The 20,945-nt window shown below is 41.5% G+C and overlaps 1 protein-coding gene across 2 annotated transcripts in view; it reads right to left on the bottom strand.

Annotated features, from left to right (window-relative positions):
* The window catches only part of RELN (reelin), a 289,062-nt gene that overhangs the window by 59,204 nt on the left and 208,913 nt on the right, over positions 1-20,945 (bottom strand). For both annotated transcript variants that reach the window (XM_065049108.1, XM_065049107.1), the window contains exons 23-30: positions 17,075-17,212; positions 16,258-16,444; positions 12,767-12,972; positions 10,863-11,034; positions 10,290-10,490; positions 7,927-8,162; positions 5,695-5,852; positions 4,593-4,800 (exon numbers count right to left, since the gene is read on the bottom strand). In XM_065049108.1, coding sequence (XP_064905180.1) covers positions 4,593-4,800; positions 5,695-5,852; positions 7,927-8,162; positions 10,290-10,490; positions 10,863-11,034; positions 12,767-12,972; positions 16,258-16,444; positions 17,075-17,212 — 1,506 coding nt within the window. The remainder of the gene's footprint in view (positions 1-4,592; positions 4,801-5,694; positions 5,853-7,926; positions 8,163-10,289; positions 10,491-10,862; positions 11,035-12,766; positions 12,973-16,257; positions 16,445-17,074; positions 17,213-20,945) is intronic.

Raw genomic sequence — 20,945 nt, 5'->3', positions numbered from 1 at the left:
ACCATCAAAATGGGAGGCAGTAGCTCATCACTAACCAAAATGCATCCAAGTATCGTATTGTCAGTCAGGAGGATCACAGTATCACAGTATGTTTGGGATTGGAAGGGACCTCAAAAGATCATCTAGTCCAATCCCCCTGCTGGAGCAGGAACACCTAGGTGAGGTCGCACAGGAACATGTCCAGGCGGGTTTTGAATGTTTCCAGAGAAGGAGACTCCACAACCTCCCTGGGCAGCCTGTTCCAGTGCTCTGTCACCCTTACTGAGAAGAAGCTTCTTCTCAAATTTAAGTGGAACCTCTTGTATTCCAGCTTGATCCCATTACCCCTTGTCCTACCATTGTTTGCCACCGAGAAGAGCCTGGCTCCATCCTCATGGCACTCACCCTTTATATATTTATAAACATTAATAAGGTCACCCCTCAGTCTTCTCTTCTCCAGACTAAAGAGACCCAGCTCCCTCAGCCTTTCTTCATAAGGGAGATGCTCCACTCCCTTAATCATCTTCGTTGCCCTACGCTGGACTCTCTCCAGCAGTTCACTGTCCTTCTTGAACCGAGGGGCCCAGAACTGGACTGGACACAATATTCCAGATGTGGTCTCACCAGGACAGAGTAGAGGGGAAGGAGGACCTCTCTCGATCTACTAACCACTCCCCTTGTAATACACCCAAGGATGCCATTGGCCTTCCTGGCCACAAGGGCACAGTGCTGTCTCATGGTCATCCTGTTGTCCACCACTTAAATTTGAGAAAAAACTTCTTCTCAGTGAGGGTGACAGACACTGGAACAGGCTGCCCAGGGAGGTTGTGGAGTCTCCTTCTCTGGAAACATTCAAAACCCGCCTGGACATGTTCCTGTGCGACCTCACCTAGGTGTTCCTGCTCCAGCAGGGGGATTGGACTAGATGATCTTTTGAGGTCCCTTCCAATCCCAAACATACTGTGATACTGTGACCCCCAGGTCCCTTTCCCCTACACTGCTCTCTAATATGTAATTTCCCAACCTATACTGGAACCTGGGGTTGTTCCTGCCCAGATGCAGGACTCTACACTTGCCCTTGTTAAATTTCATCAGGTTATTCCCCGCCCAACTCTCCAGCCTGTCCAGGTCCCGCTGGATGGCAGCACAGCCTTCTGGCGTGTCAGCCACACCTCCCAGCTTAGTGTCATCAGCAAACTTGCTGATAGTACACTCTATTCCCTCGTCCAAATCGTTAATGAATATATTGAATAACATTGTCCTCAGTACTGACCCCTGAGGCACTCCACTAGATACTGGCCTCCAACTAGACTCCGCACCATTGACTACCACTCTCTGTCTTCTCTCCTTAAGCCAGTTTGCAACCCACCTCACTAGACCACACATTGTCTAGACCACACCTCCTCAACTTAGCTGTGAGGATGTTGTGGGAGACTGTGTCAGGATGGAAATATTGCTGGTGAAATTGTGCCTTTGGAGCACTGGGCCATGCAAAAGGGAAGGGATGGAGAGACTCCAGGGGGTTTCTGAAGCGTAGGGCAAAAAATGGTCTGGGTGAAACGAATTTTGACAGTTACAACTCTCTCAGTGCTACGGGACATTCTGCTAATGTGTGTGAAAAAAAGTGTAGTCCATTATATAAAGGAGTAGTGAGACAATAGGGCAAACAAAGCTAAAATTATGATAGAACTTAATATACATGCTAAACGTAGAGTGCTGGTTTGCAATCATGGTCTTCAGGGAACAAGCTTTAGTTTTAAATGCTCTTAGCATGAAACCTGAGCTCAGCGGTGCCCGGTTGGGCTGTTTCCCTGAGGAACACCGTGCACCTCAGGCTGGCAAATCTCAACCCCTCTGGAGCAGAGCGAGCCAGGAGCACCGAGCCCCCATGGACTCCACTCCTCTGGGAAAAGAAGGGTGAGGGGGAAAGGGTCTCTGTCCTTCTTACAAAAAAGAACAAAAATCCTTCACATCCCTTACATAAAATTTACACTTCACATTCAAAAAGCTGTAACTGAAGCGAGATGATAGGGAATAAGCTTGGGTAGATCTGCGGGAATTCAGAATGAAAATAAAACTTTAATGTCTTGCAATAGTTTTCAATTTTTTTCTCTTCCATGCCTGATTTAATGAAACAAGATCTTAAAAGGTCTTGGAAAACACTATTAACCTGAAAAATAAGAAGCTTAAAAATCTACTGCAGGAGTGTCAGCCTTCCTATTCACACTCTCAATCCACGTATCTAATGGTATGTCTTTCAAGGCATATTTTCCTGCTGTTTACTCGGTAACCAAAACACTCCAACCAAAAAACCCCCCCCACAAATAAAAGATAACTGTGCAGGGGCTAAGATGACCCCTAATAAGATAACTAAATCCTATGGAAAGCACTACTGAATGCAAAAAGTAATATCAAAATGGGAAAAAGTGCTTCCCTCTAATCGCCTCTTTCAAGTGACATTAATTTTAGCTCCAATATCAGAAAAAAATTATAGTTGAAGGAATTATCTTTTTATGGCATGGGTCTTATAGTTAAACCTTCACATTCTCACAAACTTCATCTGCATTTTCTTCTAGGAAAAAATGACCCAGTTAGTGTTACCAATGGTCTCAAACATCTAAGTGTGATGCACCTGTTCTAAGCAAGATGTTCAAAAAGTGAATGTTTAAATCTTACATGATCAACCCACATTCCCTTATAACTAGTGGCAAAAATACCTGCTTCCAGAAAACATACCACTGGCTTTAACTATCGCTATTTTAGGATGAGTTGCATTGTCCTTTTGAAGTAGCAATTTATTTTGTTTGAGCATAAAAGCAGCCTGGGGTATCTGCTGTCATCCAATGAGTCCATGTTCTAGTCCAGCTACATGACATGGATCCTACCCCTGAGCACAGGTGTGGCTGAAGGAACTGAAAAATCGATACAAGTCCCACTTGTGTTTGAGATGACCGCTGCTTTTGTTCTGTCTAGCAAACAGCCCAAGGATATGGTGTCAAACTTGTCTTGTTCAAGGAAGTTAAGCTTCTCACTGGGATGCTTATAAAAAAATTCAATGCCTGTTTATTTTGACAGAACGATCAGTCTCAGCAGAAGAGCAGCTCAATTGGTGAGCATATGTTCAGAAGAGGGATCTTAGTTGCTCTTATCAGGTGTCCCTCTGGCCGTTTACATTCTTGGGACAGTTTTTGAGTCATCAAATAACCATGTTCTCAGGCAAAACAGAAATAGTGGTAGATTTAGAGAAATCAAGAAAGAACATTGCTCAGTATTTTCAAACTTCTTTTGGCTTTTGAAGTGGTTCAAACACTGTAAAAATGGAAAGCTATAAATATGAATATCTGGCATTAAAAATGGTTTCAAAGTAATCTTAAAGCTAAAGAAAATTCCTTTCTTTTATAAAAAAAGATTTCTCAGGGAAAGAAGGAGTAACTCAAAAAATACATTTGAACATAGACTTCTTGATGATGTGGCTACTCCCAGTATTATGCTTCACAGAATTAAAGACATGAAATTTAAAAAGACGGTGGAACAGAAGAGAAGTGCTAAGATCTTCTCAGAGTTCCAATGCGAACATGTACTTGTCCAAAATGTATTTGTCAAACAATTAATTAATTATTAAGCAATACACATAATTATGTAAATAATTCCCGTGTTCGCCAGACACGCAGGGGACAGAGGAAAGGCAGCTGGTGCTATGCTGGGGAGCAGATAAGGGTGTCCCCAAAACCACAGCACCTGTACTGCCCCAAGGAGCACCGTGTGTCTGAGCTGGAGGGTGGCAGCAGTAACTGGTGGCCAATCTTTGCCAAATGATCACACAAATTAAATAAGCCAGCAAATCACAGCATTACTTACTTTTGGATGAGAAATTGTCATGAGAAATACTTTTTATGAAGCTAATTGATATAACTGTAGGGTGGGTAAGTTTTCAGGTGCATTATCCCTCGTGAGACTGGACAAAGCAGCAGCAAACTCCAGGCTAAATGACAGTTAGAATTAACAGCCCTTTGTTTATCCTAATTGCATTAATCAATTAGACAATTTGAGAGATAAAGGGTAATTGCTACCAGCAGAGCAGGATTTGGTGGTAACAAGGAGAGAGGTGAAGGCTTGTTAACCTTTGACTATTCAGAAACAATTCACATTCCATTTTTTTTGCACTTCTGGCAAACGGACTAATTCAGAACATCTGGCAAGTAAACAAGAGCTCATTGCTACACCAGTGGTGTGCCTGCAGTTCAATGCAGACAGCGGAAAGGGAGTTTTTCTGTCTAGCTACAGGCAGACTCCTAGGTTTTGTGCAGTCTCAAGACCACATCTTCTGCCTGTCCATTTAGAATACAATGCAAACCATCTCCTCAGAAAGATAAACAGTTAGCATTCACTATACTGTTATTCCATTTCATTTCTAACCCAAGTTTTCCATCTCAAGAAAATGATGTAGTACACCAGAATGAACAAAAGAGTGATTTCTCTGGCTTTAAGATTTCTTATACAAGTTTTGATTACCAGAAGAACATTTCACACCTACTCACATCTACACTTGTAATAGCGGAGCGGAGACAACATGAATACACAGACAAATGTGAGAAGCAGAACTGAGGATCGACCTGATATTTGTGGTATCCAGGGGAACAGTCCTCGCCTCCCTTTTGCCAGGTCCATTGAAGTACAGAGATTTTCCGTCGCTGAGCACACCACAGCCTGTCCCAACCTGACCTCCTGTTATCTTGTACCAGAGAGGGCTTAGCTTCCTCTCAAACCTGTCGAACATCTCACTGTGATTAGGCACATTAGACACACAGGTTCCATGTGATGCTTCAAGAAAGAAAAAAATATAGGAGATATTTTGATGAAACTGCTGAAGCAATAAAGGTCAGATACAGTACACTGGCAGACAGTTCTGTTGCATCCACATATGAGAAAGTACCAAGCTTTTCTAAAAAAATGCCCTGATGACAGGATGTACCTTTTTGTGTCCTCTTTATAAATTTTGTAGGCAGAATAATCCTTCTTCCTCTAAACCCCAAGATGGCTTATTTCACTAGATGAAAAACAGCCACACTTTGTGTTGATAAGGCATTTTATATAAACAGAAAAATAGTATCCTTTTATTTTGTTTTAAACAAATAGTAGAAATGATGTTAGCTTATTGCTTTGTTGGTACAGAGGGTTGAAAAGAGTGCAATGTGCAACTGGTTGTGTCAATCACAGTTATTCTTTTTGTGTGTGTGTGTGTATGTGTGTGTGTTTCAGCATAAAAGCCCCTGAAACCACAAGTGAGCAGAATTTTCCACAGAATGGCTTGTTAGAACATATGTTCCCCCCTGGTCCCATGCCATCTGATGGCCAGGGGACTCAAAACCAGCAGCAATTCTGTTGAAGATGATCCAAAGGCTTTTAAACAGACTTTTTAGCTTATAATATTTTGTTTTGTTTTCTTTTTTATCACTCGTTCCTTCCCCATTCCTACAGATGGTGGTGTTCAAAGATTGTGGTTGCCAGAAATATCACTGTTGTCCGCTGCCTTCAGCTGCTCTGTTTGGCCTGTGCTGAATTTTATTTAACAAAATGAAAAGATTCTTGCTGGTGGCCCATAAAATTTATGTCATCATATATTTTTCCAGAATACTGGAGAGGAAAATCAAGATGCTAGATTTACAGCTTTAACTCGGCCAGTGCTTGCTGTAATCTCACCCAAAAAGGTCTTACCTGTGTAGCCCAGGTCGCAGAAGCAGACCCCCGAGACGCAGTCCCCATGACCGCTGCAGTAGTTGGGGCAAGGCTCAGAAATGTAAACGCCATCTAAGCCGAAGGGAGGCACGCTCTTGTGGGAGCTGCTCTCCTGGATCCAACGGAATCGAGTCTTACTGTAGAGAAAAAACAGCAAAAGGCACAATATTACTATTCCCAGCTTCAATACCCACTGCGTATTTTATGTGCTCTTTGTTTGAAAGGAGGTTTTGCTAAATTAGCCTTTTGCAAATAAGATGCAAATAGATGCCTAGAAAGTATTTCTGACATCCTACATTTTGTGCATCTTCACATACGGATATTTTTTCTATTATTATTTTTTTTTTTTTTTAATGTATTTTGGCTTCTCTGGGACATATCCACCAGTGTGATGCAAAGAACAGATAGATGGTCTTGTGAACAAGAGTGAATGATTAGATGTGCCTCTGAAGATGCCTTTCACTCCTCAGTTCAACTCGAACTACTGATTACATTTTGAAATCCCAGAACTCCATTTCTTATGAAAATAACTCAGTAGTGGCAGTGATGCAGACTTTATTACAGGATCATCTAATTCTGAGCAGAAAGCTTTCAAGTAATTTGGATACAAGAAAAATCATCCACTTTACAAAAATAATGACAAATAATGAGTCCGACAGGACATGTAAACAGAAATACAAAATTTTTGTTCTTGGATGATAACATGAAATTCCTGGAAAACAGTGATCTAATCCTCAGCTTGTATAACTGAAACTGCTCTGGGGACTTCGGTGAGTCTACACTAAGTTACTCCGGCTGACTCATGGCACAGGACATTTGTTCAAGAAAAAATACTTTGGCTTTTAACTTTCAGTCTTTAACTTTTAGTCAAATCATTTTATAGGAGCACTAGATGAGGGAACCAATTTAACATCTCATTGCTAATCCAATGGATTAAATAAAATCCTCCTTGTAATAAACGTATTGCTTTTTTTTTCTGCTATGCACTGAGATTTGGCAGGTAGGCGATCATTGTGCTAGTGCTTTGTACCAACTGATCACACCGGATGCTCTCCACAGAACCCATGAATCATGATTTCCAAAGTGACCCACAATGCTGAGACCCTCATTGTATTTGCAATACTTATATTTTTAATGTTTAGCATGAGCTTCTTATTCCTGATCACATTACTGAACATAATGCCAAACAGATTGCTGCTATTGATTCTGCACTGCTTGTTTTGGGTAAATCAAATTAGCTGGTGTCAGATCTGTGCAATTTGGCACCTGTTTTTATTGGCTAATTAATGAAGAAAAGACAAACTTGTTACGGTACATGTTACTATTTCAGCTCCTTGCAGCAAAGGCTCCCCTCCCACACAATTTGCCACACACTCAATATCAGTGCTGGGGCTGGATGATGAGAAGCCCGTGGCAGGAGGATGGAGCCAAAATCCAGGGCAGCACTGGAGTGGCCGCCAGGGGCAGAGAGGCAGGAGGCACCAGGGGACAGCCAGGGGACAGCCAGGGGACAGCCAGGGGCTGGGGACACAGCTGCACCGGCAGTGCTTGGTGCAGGTAGCAAATCCGACCAGGGCAGATTGTGGATGGTGTAAGAAAGTGAGCAAGGGGAGGGAGAAACTTCTGCCAATCCGTGTAAGACTGAGAAAAGCCTCTGGATTTTACGGCTTTTTTGTGACTTCGACCATCTGATGTTTTTTTGCTTGTGTTAACCCAATGCTGAGGTCGCATTCACAGGTGAGGACACCCATCATCTCTCCCTCCTTTGACTTCAGCTGTCCTGGCCCCCTTCAGTGACACAGCACATTACACAGCAGCTCAAATACCCTGGCAGGGTTTCTTTGCTCAGTGATGACCGTTTGTAAAATTAATCCTGTTGAAATGGCTTCTTTGATTCAAGAGACTTATCAGTCTCTTGCTGGTGCCTCTGACCTAACTCATACGCATAAAGACAGACAGCACCATGATGAAGAGATTGACATAAAATTAAACTGTTCTGGGTTACTTTTCTGTTAGTTTGTAATTTAATTTTATGGACTCTTCTGGCACTTTTAAAATGGAAAGCTTCTTTCAGTATATTTTTCCTAGATCTACCAAATTTTAAGATTGTTTTTATTTACATCTTGGAACTTTTTTTCCTCCTGTAACATCAAAGAAGAGGTAGCTAACTCAAGGGTACCAGTGGCATCGGTGGCTTACAATGGACAGTACCTGGCTGCAAGCGACCTGGGGATAACAATAGTAATTCTTGTCCAATCCTCAAAGTCTCCTGTGTGATATATGGTTGGCTCACTCAGCTCCCGGGAGCTTCCCTCACATCCCTTTGTGCCTGGAGATGCAGGGTAGCAGCCCTCCTTCACGAGCGACCAGAAGAGCCCAGCATCGTGCGAGTACTGAAGCAGAATGGGAGCAGAGCTGCTGTACTGGTTGGTGCAACCGATGTTCAGCTGCAAAAAAGCAGAGCAATAGATATGGTCTGAAGAAACCTGCACTGTTATTGATATTTATTGGCTGCAAACTACCTGCGACTTCGGTTTGGGAGGCTTGGGACTCTGAACGCTTGCTCTGAACCCTGCTGGCAAACAGTGACTGATGCTTAGAGTCTGTTTTGTACATAAATAAGACATTTCTCATTAAAAATTCCCACTATCCCTTCATTAAAATTACTGGGTTGAGCACACTGAAACGTGAAAAGAACTTTTTGAAGGTCCCGGTGCATTACAGGCCACAAACAGCAAACTGTACCCCTGCACCTTCGTGCCTGGGAGGAGCAGGAAGAGCTGTGTCCTCTGAGATCGACCCCATCTGCAGTTCACCCAATGTGCCCAGGGGATCAGCCTGATTTGCAGGTGTCCCCTGCTCTGGGCCATGAGCCCTGACCACAGCCTCATCATTGACCTGGCAGGAATGATGTCTGGGAGCTGCTGGTGCTGTTTGGGTCCCCAGAATAAAACAGAATTGGATGAAGTAGAAAAATGCATATTAAAATGTGAAATGAGAATTTAACAAAGACAAAAATCAACTGCTGATTTGAAGTTTTCAGCTTCATTTTTCAAGCTATCAGAGAAATATTGGTTTTCATTATTTTATTGCAGAAGTTCTACTTGAGCTGTAGAATGTAAAATGTAAAACAAAATCATTCATGTAAAATGAAATAATTTTGACAAATTACTGTCTTTGAGTTTATCAATGCAAAATTATTCCAGGCAGCTATTTAAAATGGAAATTTGATGAACTCAGGAAAGCATTTCACCATATGTTTAACATTAAAGCATGCAAATAGAACTTACACACTTATGTGCTGGCCAGTTTAAAAGCTCTCCGAAAAAGACAGGATTATAAATTCAGGTCTTAAATAACAGACTTTATAAAAAACTCACTGTTCTCTGATACATATTGTTAATGCTTTGTATATTTATGCTACGTTGCCGAGGCTTTCAGAGATGGAAGGTGTAGTTAACATTTTTAAGTATTGCTTTTTTAGACTAAGCCATTTTTGAATTGCTGTTGGTCAACCAACCAACAGAAAGGATACTTAACCACTGAAGTGGTCAAGAGGTAAACAGCATCTTTTACAGGATAAAAAAGGTATTTATATATTGAAGTATTTTTGGTTTTTAGACAGTTTAAGATACAAAACTAGGAGGACTACTCAGAAATTGCACTGCAACCTCTCAATTTCTATAGCATTTCATTAGCATAACTTTTAGATGAAATGAGATTATTTTACAAATCCCATTATTTCTAACTAACTTTTCTATTTATAGAACTGTGGGAAATATATTTGAAAAGCTGCCTGTAAACATCTGATCTCTTTAATAATTCCACTTGTAAATTATTCAGAGTCTGTATCCACCAATTATGTAAGGACCATGTATTTGTGGTGAGCTCATTAAAATTGCATTGCAACCAACCTCCAGAATTCACCAATGGGATTTCATTATAAACTCAATAAAATTTTGATTAGGGTTCAGAAACAAGAGCTTGTCAAAGCAAATACACTTTCTTTGGAGCCTATATTCTGATGTATTGTCAGACCACTGAAATTTTTGTAAGCCCTTTAGAGAAGAGAATGCTAATTGGAGCCTATATTCATTGACACAATGAATGTAAATTATAAGAAAAAACCCACACTGGAGTACAGAGCAGCTTATAAGTCCTTAAATAGTATTAAATACAAAAAATATACACAAATTGCATCAGAGCTTTTGTAGTCATGGAGCCCCAGATGGAATAAATCCTTTTTCTCTTGACAGTGCACTAGCATTTCCTAGTACTGACTTGAATAAAATGACAGTCACTTCAATCCACTTCTGAAACATGTTGATGAACAACAAGCTTTAAAACTTCTCCGGAAGGGTAAAACAGCTCTCCTGCACCAAGGTTTTGGCTATGCTTTTAGAAAGCAGTGTGATATTTTACGTTGTATGAATTCATACTTGTGCTTTTCACCTCTTTTTATGCAATTATATAATTTATCACCTTGTTCTGAACTGTGGCCCAGTGACATCTTGAAAATGTTGACTAAGGGCAGTTTTACTGATATTCTGCAGGGATTTATGTTTAAGGAATACCTTGAACTGTAAGACATATCCAGGCTTCAGAGTTAAGTCTCGAGTCACTGCAAACCGGTCACCATCTGATTTACCAAAGAGCATGGCGGAAGGGGTGGCAGAGCAGAAACTTTCATTTTTGGCCATCCCTTCATTGGCCAGCATTAACCATACACTCAGCTGGTTCATGGGGTAATCGAATGCTGGCTTTTCATAAAAGTTCTGTCAGAAATGAAAAGAAAAGCAACAATAAGTACTATCACCTTGCAGTGTGACTTCAGAATAATTTCCAAAACTACAAATTTTCAAATGTTGCAATTTACATTTTCTGTAATTTTCCAAAAATTGTAATTTCCAAGATTTCTGTCTTGATTTTTTGAGGAGAAACATAATTACGTACTCTATCATGAAGATCAGGAGAGTGGTGTTTTATAAAACCAGGTTAGTACCACACAAAGAGAGCTACAGCTGCAAACACTACAGCTGCATCTTTAAACACACCCAGTATTTTCAGAGAAAACTATATTAAAAGGAAAGTCTACTCACAGATATGATGGTTCCTGTTTCATGGGGATGCCCACAGCCTGCTCTTACCTGTGGTAAAGTGGGATTAACAACAGGAATGATGTGCTTCTGCTTCTCTGACAAAATGATGATGTCGTCAATGGCCCACTGGTCATACCCTTCCCCAGAAAAGACGGGCTGCCACCAGCGAAACCTGGTGCAAGGCGTCTTGGCTGCAGCTGGCAGCTCCAGATAGACAAACCTGAAGAACATAAATTCAGAAGAGCCTTAGGGAGCACAGTCTGTAGAGAAATGGGAGAAATGCCCCTGAGCAGGGAAAAGAGGCAGGAAAGCCAGGATCTGTCTTACATGTAGAAGTCCTCAGAAATCCTCTGCATATCTGGATACCTATTTATACACTGTATATCAAGAAGCCTTCTTTGTCCTTGTTGTCTGGGAAGAATGTAAACTCCTTAATACAATGGCTGTTTTTTGCTCTCTATTACTAAATTGCCTCGCAGAATAAGGAACTGATTTGAACTCTTCAGCTTTGAATTAAACTGTTCAGCAGATTCATGTTCAGGAAGTTTTAACATTCTTCTGGTGCCAACAAGTAACAGTGAAATACACTGCCAAAAGTAATTTCTCATTCTGTTCTGCTGGTTGGTCTCATTTGTAGACAATACCATCCTTTTATTAAAATGAAATAGATTATGTAGCAGAGTTTTAATTTGTAGCAGAGTTTTCACTGTGGATAAAAATATTTCAGGCCTCCTATATGGATATTAATAAAAGAACTTGGGGACTCCTCAGATAGTTTCCTTTATGTTCAATTTAGGAAACACCTTACAAAAATGATGTTAAATAAAAGTTAAAGTTTCAAATATAATTATGTTTATGTTGAAAAGTACAATAATTAGTTACTTGTTCAGTCCTGTTTCAGACACCTTACATATCTGCATTTATACATGTATTTATTTCAGTACTCTTTTTATCATGTTATTTGGAACCACGGACGCTGCTTCACTTGCTGGTTAGGCAGAGAGAGGTGGAGGAGTTGGTCAGGGCTATAGGAAACCCTCTTTTTCCAGAGGATACCTAGATTTATGTTTTTGGAAAATAACAAAGTGGAAAATAAAAACTGCACCACATTTGAAGCAGCAGAAAAATAAATATGCATAGGTACGTTCAGCAAGGACCATCACTGTTGCTTTCCCCGAGGGGCAAATGTTTTCTCTAAAAATAATGTATTGGAGGGTCCAGTGATGAAGGTTTCAGTATGTAACTCCTTTGTTGTATGTGTCTTGTAATTTTGACAAAGTAGAGTCTAAACAAAGCTCAGTGGTTTTATACTTCCAAGTCCATACATCACCTTTGGAAAAGGAAAGCTTGCCAAGTTACAGAAGTTCTTCTGAAAACATTGTTCATTGCAATACAAAATAACAAGATGGGAAGATGGGAATTATTTACATATTGGAAGACATGAACTACAGATTATAGAAACAATGTTAATAGCTATGCAGACAAGTTTTCACTGACAAGCTATCTTACAGTGAATCTGAAATGCTGAACATGGTTTCTTCTCCTTAAATATTTCCTTAAAGGACTTTTTGTGGTATGTGATGTTAATACATGTGCATTACATCTGAAACCAGTCAGAGGAAATGGTAGATTTCTGCACCCCTTTTGGGCAAGTTCTGTATTTCCTTGCTAATGTTTTGCACATATTAACGTTTTAGTCATGTTTCACATGGTAGGTGAGTGATTGCAAACTTTATATTTTACTTCAGCTTTTTTAAGGCCCGTTTTCATTAGATTTTTCCTTCCTAGTGACAGGAGTTTACTGTGGTAGCCTGGACAAGTTTCCATGTAATGATGGCATTTAAGTATTATAACTTGAAATTATTATTCAGGTTTTCATAAAATGAGAAACATTTTTTTTTTTTTACAAAAGAACAGATGCAGTATGGATTTAATTTAGACCAAAATTATACCTGGGTTTGCTAAAATCAGAGAAATACATTTCCGCGAGTAGCTGCCAGTTGATGCCACCATTATTGCTGTACTGCAGCAGCACACCTTCTTCTCTGCTGTCTGGTTTATTGCACGAAGAACTCTCTCCTCCTATCTGGATGTAAAACTGGACAAAATCCACCCAGGTTGTGTCCAAATCCCAGCTTACCAACTGTCTTTTTCCAGCCTAAAATAAAAAGACCAGATGGGGGAAAATAGCATTAAATATGACACCTTCACTATGAATAGACATATTTAAACTCCAACACAGATGAACATTGCACAGAAAATTGCAAAACATAGAAGACGATGAATTTTATGTTAACATGACATTTTTTTAGGTATTCAGACAATGATTGTGCCTGTATCTTAATCACTCTGGTGTGATTGCACATTTTTATTATTACATTTCAAAGCACAATGCAATTTCGACACAATTATTTTGTCTCATTCCTTCAAGATGCCAAGTACCTTTGGAAGGCAAAGAGCAGATCCTGGGTATCCTGAACCAGCTGGGACTAAGTGTTTAAGTATTCAGCGTTTTAATGACAAGGCATAAAGCAGTAAAAGGACATTTCTGAAGTCTCATTTCCCCAGTCAAACCTTGCGCTGTGTAGGGTCACCTGATCATCTGAAATTACTGCCCCTACAATACCTGTTGCCTGAAGCCCATCTCCTACACACAAACCAGGGAGGGGTATTTCTCGTCTCACCTGAGTAGGATTTGCTACTATGCAAAACTATAAGTGTTGTGAACCAGGAGTCTCCCACCTAAAACATGTGGATTTGGTTTCAGGTTTACTCAAGCACAGCTCAGAGAAAAAATCACCTCATAACATTTAGTCAACAACTTTTCCGTGGATGTTTTTGTGTTCTAGTAGGAATCAGCTCTTGGATGTCTATGCTGTGGTCACCGCGGTCACCCTGTGCATGTTGGTAAAGGAAGACAGAGCATATTCAGCTAAAAAAAGCTTTGTTTAAGAGACTTTCATTGTAACTGGAGTTGTCCTGTTCCCCTCTTCCCTGGGTCCTCTGCTGCTTGAGGCTGAGCTTGTGGGCTTGCACATTGCACACCTTAGAAGATGCTGATACGTGGTGAGGCAGGACATGGGGCAAGAGCAGCATCCCCATAGAGGTGACCTGCATGCCCCGTGCCTGGCACAGCCCTGTCCCAGCCCAGCACCATGCCACCACAAGCTGTAATAGGTAGGACAAAGCCAAATACATGTGGCTGGAGAGGGGATGCAATGATCTTACGACTGCATTTATTAGAAAAAGATGCAACCTGGTATTGCCCCCCTCCCAAATGGAGCAGAAGTGACAACACACCTACTGGTTTTTATTCCCTTAAAAATTATGAGTTCCTGACCATCTCCAAAACCAAAAATATATCGAAAAGGGAAACCTGTGTTAAGTTATAAAATGATGCTTATGTTTCAAGTAAAATTTATGTTTTTCCTTGTCTCTCACTTGTATATGCATGATCCTCCCGACAAATTTCCTGACAAATCTGAGAAAAGTGACATGATCTAGCTGGACATAAATAACAAGATTTATGAGCTGAGATTTAAAATATCATCTATGTTTTTTAATATAATGATAGATGAATATAATACCTGTTCCACTCATTACCTTTTCCTTCTTCCTATACAGCTCAGGATAAACTCAGCACAGATAAATATCTATTGCTTCCGTTCTCAGAACATTCTGCTTTACTGGCATTCCAGCCTGGGTCCACAGCTCATTTGTGGACTCTACCAAATAGGCCACATCACACTGCTAGGCTAATTTTTGGAACCTGAATGCTTGTGTTTTTGCAACTCAGCTTGCATTGCCTGTGACAACTAAACCCAACACACTGACCTGCAGTGGATCAAGCTCTGGCTGTAAAACTCTTCCAGGGGGGTTTTCCATATCCACACCCACAGCAGCTCTGCCTGCTGCAGGGTTAACTACAGATCCAGATTAATTGAGAAAGGGCATGAGTGACATAAAGCCTCAGAGGAATTGCAGGGGCTAATTGAAAGAGCTCTGTATTGCAAACACACCTACAATTGATTAAAATGAGTTGTAAACCAAAAGATTGAGGGTTGGCCGAACAAAGCCAACATTAATTCTGGTAGCGGTAACTGATGATGGTAGTAAACATTAAACATTCACATAAAAAATGTCTATTTGAGCAAATGCAAAGAAATTGAGCCTGTGACTATGAGCTCCCAAAACAATACAGAACTGTTCGGCAACCATAAAAATAATCTTGATTATCTACCAGCATGGCCACTAGAAGCCTTGGAAAAGATCTAAACAGAAATTAAATAAACCACCTTCTGTTGATGACACACAGACTGCTACTACTCAAGAAATGAATGATAACCTAACCCTTAGAGATCAATAGAAAGAAGCCAAGAATTTCTAAATTAGTTTTTCACTCCTCCTTAGCAGAAATCAGAAGAAAGATCATAGCAGGTTAATTCTAATTTAGCAAACTACTTTGAGAAACTTGGCATAAGGAACTGAGCCAGAAGGAAAAGCATCTAACAGAAAAGACAATTATATAAAAAAATCCAATTATCACAATTAGCTCATTATACTGATTGGTCTATTATAAAATTTTCAATGCAGAGCTGCATTTCCAGGGGAGTTGGATGTGAGACTATGTAGGAGTGCTGAAAATAATTTGATGGGTTAGATTTTTGTAATGATGTAAACAACACACAATTACACAGCGTTGCATATTGGGTTAATCTTCTGGGACTAATCTGGCTCTTATGACAGCAGTGGCAGTTTGATCAAACCTTTAAAAGAGAAGCATATAGCTGCATTTATACTCTTCCTCTCAATTAAGAACAAGACAAAACCCAGCAGTAGAGCTGAGGAACAACAGTAAAAAATAAATCTGTGATTACAACCCATAATCTTACATCTGGTCATAAAGACCTCTTTTTATTTTAGTTATAATTGCTATTAATTAGCAGAATTCCCTACATCTCTTTCCTGCTCTCTTATTTTTGTCTGCAAAGCTATACAAGAATATCCTTCTACAGGCTAACCACTTTCAAAAAGTCTGAAGGGGATCTTTTTTTCACTAGTATTGGTCCTGTGATCTCAAATCATCCTACTTGGCCCCCGGAAAGTCAAACTTTCTCCATCTCTTGCTCAGAACAGTACAGGACAAACAAATAGGAGTTGCTAGATGCTGAGAAAGAACCAAATCTTAAACCAGAAAATTAAGACAGTATTAATGTACGCATTCCCAGCACACCAGAGATTTACTTCCTTCCATTATATGTCCCTCCTTCTCTCTTCTGATTGCTTTGTTCTTTACCTGCAGAGCACAGCTGCACTGCTTAATGCACTTCTCATACTGTGTGCTGCTTTCTGCGACCTTCCTTTTCTTTGCCACACAACCACATCACGCTCCGTGCAAACCTACAGTACGTGGCTTTCTCAGTCTCTCATCCCTTGTTAGTACCTTGTTGAAGTAGAGGGAGGAGCCAGATGAGATGACCCCACAACCTTCTTCAGGCTTGACGATCTCTCCCCCAATAATTTCCTGCCACTCTGTCTTCAAGCTATCTGAATTCTCAAAATCAGACATGATGGTCGAAGGAAGGGGATTTTCAGGCTGACATTCAGTACCCTGAAACCCTGAGTCACACCTGGAAAGAAGTGTAAAAGTATAAAGCTTTTAAAGACTTTATTTGTCACTGACAATTACATAATGTAGTGCACTGACCTTTTAAAATTAGATGTGATTGGAATTTTGGATCCTGGAAGCAAACTACAATAACTGGATAATGGAAAAAGCTACATCTTATTTCTAAAACACCCTTGTTTTGTCCACAAAGTTTGAAGCTGGCAGGCAGTAATCTGTACCCTTGGTATGGTACCTGGTCTGACAGCAGCTGCCAAGTGCTGCTGAGCTGGTCCCTGGAGCCCTCGTGACCCAGTGAAACAGCCCCAGCACTGAGTTGGTCCTTGGGGTCCTTTTGCAAAAGGCTGGAGGGGCCACCAGGACACCTGCAGAGGGGCAGCCCCCAGCCACTGAAAGCTCTTCCAATGCCTGCATCTGCCAAGTGCGTGGGTTCTTGGACAGAAAGGTGTGGAGCAACTCACTGTTGCTATTGCTTGAATGGTCTAACCCCCCCAGTGCTTTTATTTTTTAATGTTTAATCTGAAAATAAAACAGCCTCCCCCACCCCCCAGGAAAAAAAAGAAAAAGCATACAAAACAACAGGATACCTGACATATCAGGACATCATATTTAAGAACTGGCAAATGCTTTATACCTGCAAACACCATGGTCACACCAGCCATGTCCACTGCACATGTTGGGACACTGCTGTCCGATGTAGATGTTGTCCAAGGCCCATTCGTCTTGGGCTGTATAGTAGCACTGACTCCAGCGGAAACGCGTGGCACTGGACCTTAAAACCAATAACAACGCTTTAATTTGTGATTCTTTATAGAACTGTTGGGAAAAAGATAAAATGCAACTATAAAAAGAAAAAAAGGACATTGATATCACAATCACAGTCCAGTCTGCAAAGGCTGGCACAAGCAAATACAGATTTTTGTAAATGAAGTTTTTAGATTAGGCCACTTGCTGCACAGGGCTATATAATGGACTTTCCAGTCATTAATGACATTTTGGAGGAAGGCTGCAGAAGTTTTACGGAGGCATTTTGCACAAAGTTAAGATAAATCTATCAATGGATATTATTGGATTTTTATTCAGTGCCATTGTGTGAGGGTGACAATGCAAAATTAGAAAGGTGGATCTAGGGTACGACTTTGATTTTTATATTTTTGGTCACAGTCAACAGGCTATAAGTTGTGTAAAAGGTTTCTTCTGATACTATTATAAAAAAGTTCTGTGAAGATTAAGTTCTTGAGTGTTAAATTTTTTCCCTTTGAATACTGGCTATTTCCACTTGACAATATTTGACTAGTTTTTATTTGATACAGCAATTTCCTTTTTTCATGATTATTCTAAACTAGATTTTGCTCACATAACAAGTTTTTGACAAAGATCCTGTTTCATAGCATGTATTTTTTTTCCATATTGCAAAACGCTTGCTCTTGGCCGACCACTCAGACAAAACCTGTTCCACTGAAGGTTTGTGGTGGGGAATCATTGGATCAAATTACTTGCCTATATATAACTAAACTATAGATATTTGTAATATTCTTCAAGGAGAAAACCCTGCTGTAGTTTCTCCTTCCTAGTTAAATAGTTTCTCTTCAACAACTTCGTTTTCCTTTATTATAGTGGAGTCAGGTAAAATTGTTAAAAAGTGCTTGGTGCTGGCCCTCTAGGAGATTATCCAATGTGATTTTGGCATTTTCCGTGCTGAGTGACTCCTGCTCGCCAGATCTAGCATGACATCCATCAACCTCAATAACCAAGGCTGGAGAAGAAACAGAGTCCTGAGATGAGTAAATATCGTTGTTGTCGAATCCTTTCCAAGCTGCCCTGCCAACATGCCGACAGATTACAGGCATTGCCTAGTGGCAGCTCCCAGCTCCATGCTTGTGCCAGAATGAGATTAAGGAAAATAAATTGTGGGTGAAGTGAAACAAAGATGGGAAATTGTTCACCATGATGGAGCAAAAGGGGCTGTGCTGGCTGTGTGGTGGGTCTGGGAAAAAAGGGGTGGTGGGGCCAACATGGGTGCTGAGGCTGTGTCTCAGAGCTGTGGAAGGGATGGACAGGGAAAGCAAGGCTGACTGCAAAGAATGAAAAATCAGACGTTAAACTGGGATAGACCTGTGCCTGGCCAAGGGCTGACTGCGTGGGCTGAAGACGAGGAGCGGAATGCTACTACAAGAAGTGGGAGTTTCTTTCCTCGCTTGTTTCTGAGCCACTTGGCTACACTGTGATGGCATGGGATGCGATGCTGTTACTTTAATTAGAAAAAAAAAAACCCACAACTATGTAAAATGATCTGTTAAAATGAATGTTGTAAAGGTGGCTGAGCCACCTGCTTGCCTTTATGGAAGTGGAAAAATGTATAGAGGCAGCCTGTGCAGCTGAAATGGACAGTACAGCAGAACAGTTAACCATCCAGTTGCATACTACAAACATGCAAATATTATTTAGTACATGCTTGGGAAATTTTTAGAATTGCAATTTTTTTTTTTTTTTTTAAAAAACAAGTCAAGCTGCATAAGGTCTTGATTTTTAATTGAAATGACCTTTATTGTCTGTTTTAAGTACCTGCTTGATATGAAAATACTGTAAGCATTTTTACAGCAGGCAGAGCTAATCTGTGGGGGCAGATCTGCCCATTAAATACTCCCTCAGGATATAATGTATTGATGGGTTACATTACAAGAGCTATGAATTATCCATTAAAAGTGCACAATGCAGTAACCTGCACACGAAGGATTTCCTAAGCTTGCATAGGCACAATGGACAGTCAATATTCACCACAATTATTTACTGTTTATTTTCTGAGTGCTCTGAAGCCAGCACATCACCTCGGTGGTAGTTTTCGTGTTTGCTACAGAGCATCAACGGCACCGCAGAGAGCCCTGACAGAGACTATGTGCTTCAGAAAAATGGTAATGACTGGTGTTAACTCTCTTGTGCACTGAGGAAAATAACAGCAGAGAAACCAAAGAAGGGTTTTATAGCCGGCAAAACCCCTCCGTGACCTTCCAGTACAATAAAACTGTGTTGTGTTGTTTGCCCAGATGATTGAAAGCGTCACAGCCAGGCCTGTCCAGTTTTAATGAAAGTGTGTGGGTAGAGGTGCGGAGTGCGAATCTGCAGCCCCAGGGGAAATACCAAACTGGGGGGGATTTACAGTGATACAGGGGCAATGTGGACATCTCATGGAAGTCTCTTGCTACCAAACAAATTGTGGTGCCCCCTGAGCACAGCTCCCGGTGCTGTTTGGTGTGGCATCAATGGCATTTCCCCAGCCACTTGCTGGCCACTGCTGGGTACAAACGTCCCTGCAGGGCAGCTGCACGGGTGATTTTTGGGACACTCCGCTCACACTCACCCTGCACAAAGAGTGGGGAGAGCCAACTCACAGGTAATAACAATGTGCATCTCAGTGCCCAGGGGAGGACCGCTCCTGAAACCCTGGCTGAGAAGACCCCCAGCAGCAGTGCTGTGAGACTTTTCCCAGGGCTGGGCCTGTACCACAGGGCACAAAGCTGACACGAGGGCCAACAGCCCGTGCTGGGGCTTGTGTGAGTTTCACCTGAGCAAAACATTTCCCTGAACAAGCTCATTGCCTTGCTCCTGCCGCTGGGGACTGCCACCATGCAAGGCACAGAGCTGCACAGCGCTGGGGAGGCTCCATCTTCCTCCTCGGGTCCCAGGTGGTGGTTGCACGTCAATAACAGAATCACAGAATAGTTTGGTTTGCAAGGGACCTTCAAAGGTCATCTAATCCAAGCCCCCTGCAATGAGCAGGGACATCTTCAACTAGATCAGGTTGCTCAGAGCCCCATCCAGCCTGGCCTTGAATGTTTCCAGGGATGGGGCATCTACCACCTCTCTGGGCAACATGGGCCAGTGTTTCACCACCCTCATTGTAAAAAATTTCTCCAAGTTCACATTAAGAGTGATCTCCAATCTCCTCCAAGTAACAAGCTCCACCTGTTACTTAGAGGTCTCCCCAGGCAGATGCTGGAGATTTGTTTCTCTCATTTAAGGGTAGGGGAGGAAGGGAGAAGTTGCTTTGCTGCCTGGAGATGAACGTGCAGCTGAAACAGAGGTGTTTGCATCGGCTGGATGGCTGGGGACTGTCCCCAGGGAGCCACGTCCTAGCGGGCAGGGATATTTCTGGCTGCAAAGAGCTCTACCCTGGGGACAGCTTCATTGCCGTGGGAGTCCTGCAGTCCCCAGCCACGGCCATGGCAGAGCAAGGGGCTGCCATTGGCTTCCCATCCAGCAGGGAGGTCATGGGGACACATGGATAGCGGGGACACTGGCACACGGCTGCAGCCAACAAAAGCTCTCAGGGATCCAGGTTCCTCTTCAAGTGAGAGAAACGTGTGTTAGGCTGAATTTGCAGTTGCAAAAGCAATGCCACTGACAAACCAGTCCTGCTCACTGTTTCTGAAAGCTTTCCAAGGCTGCTCTGCACCTCAAGGTAACAACAGCTTAAGAGGATTATGCTGTTAAAAACGGCAATCAAC

This window comes from Columba livia, chromosome 1, assembly GCF_036013475.1.
Source record: "Columba livia isolate bColLiv1 breed racing homer chromosome 1, bColLiv1.pat.W.v2, whole genome shotgun sequence".
Lineage (NCBI taxonomy): Eukaryota > Metazoa > Chordata > Aves > Columbiformes > Columbidae > Columba > Columba livia.
Note: the sequence above shows the minus strand (reverse complement) of the source record. Positions and strands in the feature narration are given on the sequence as shown.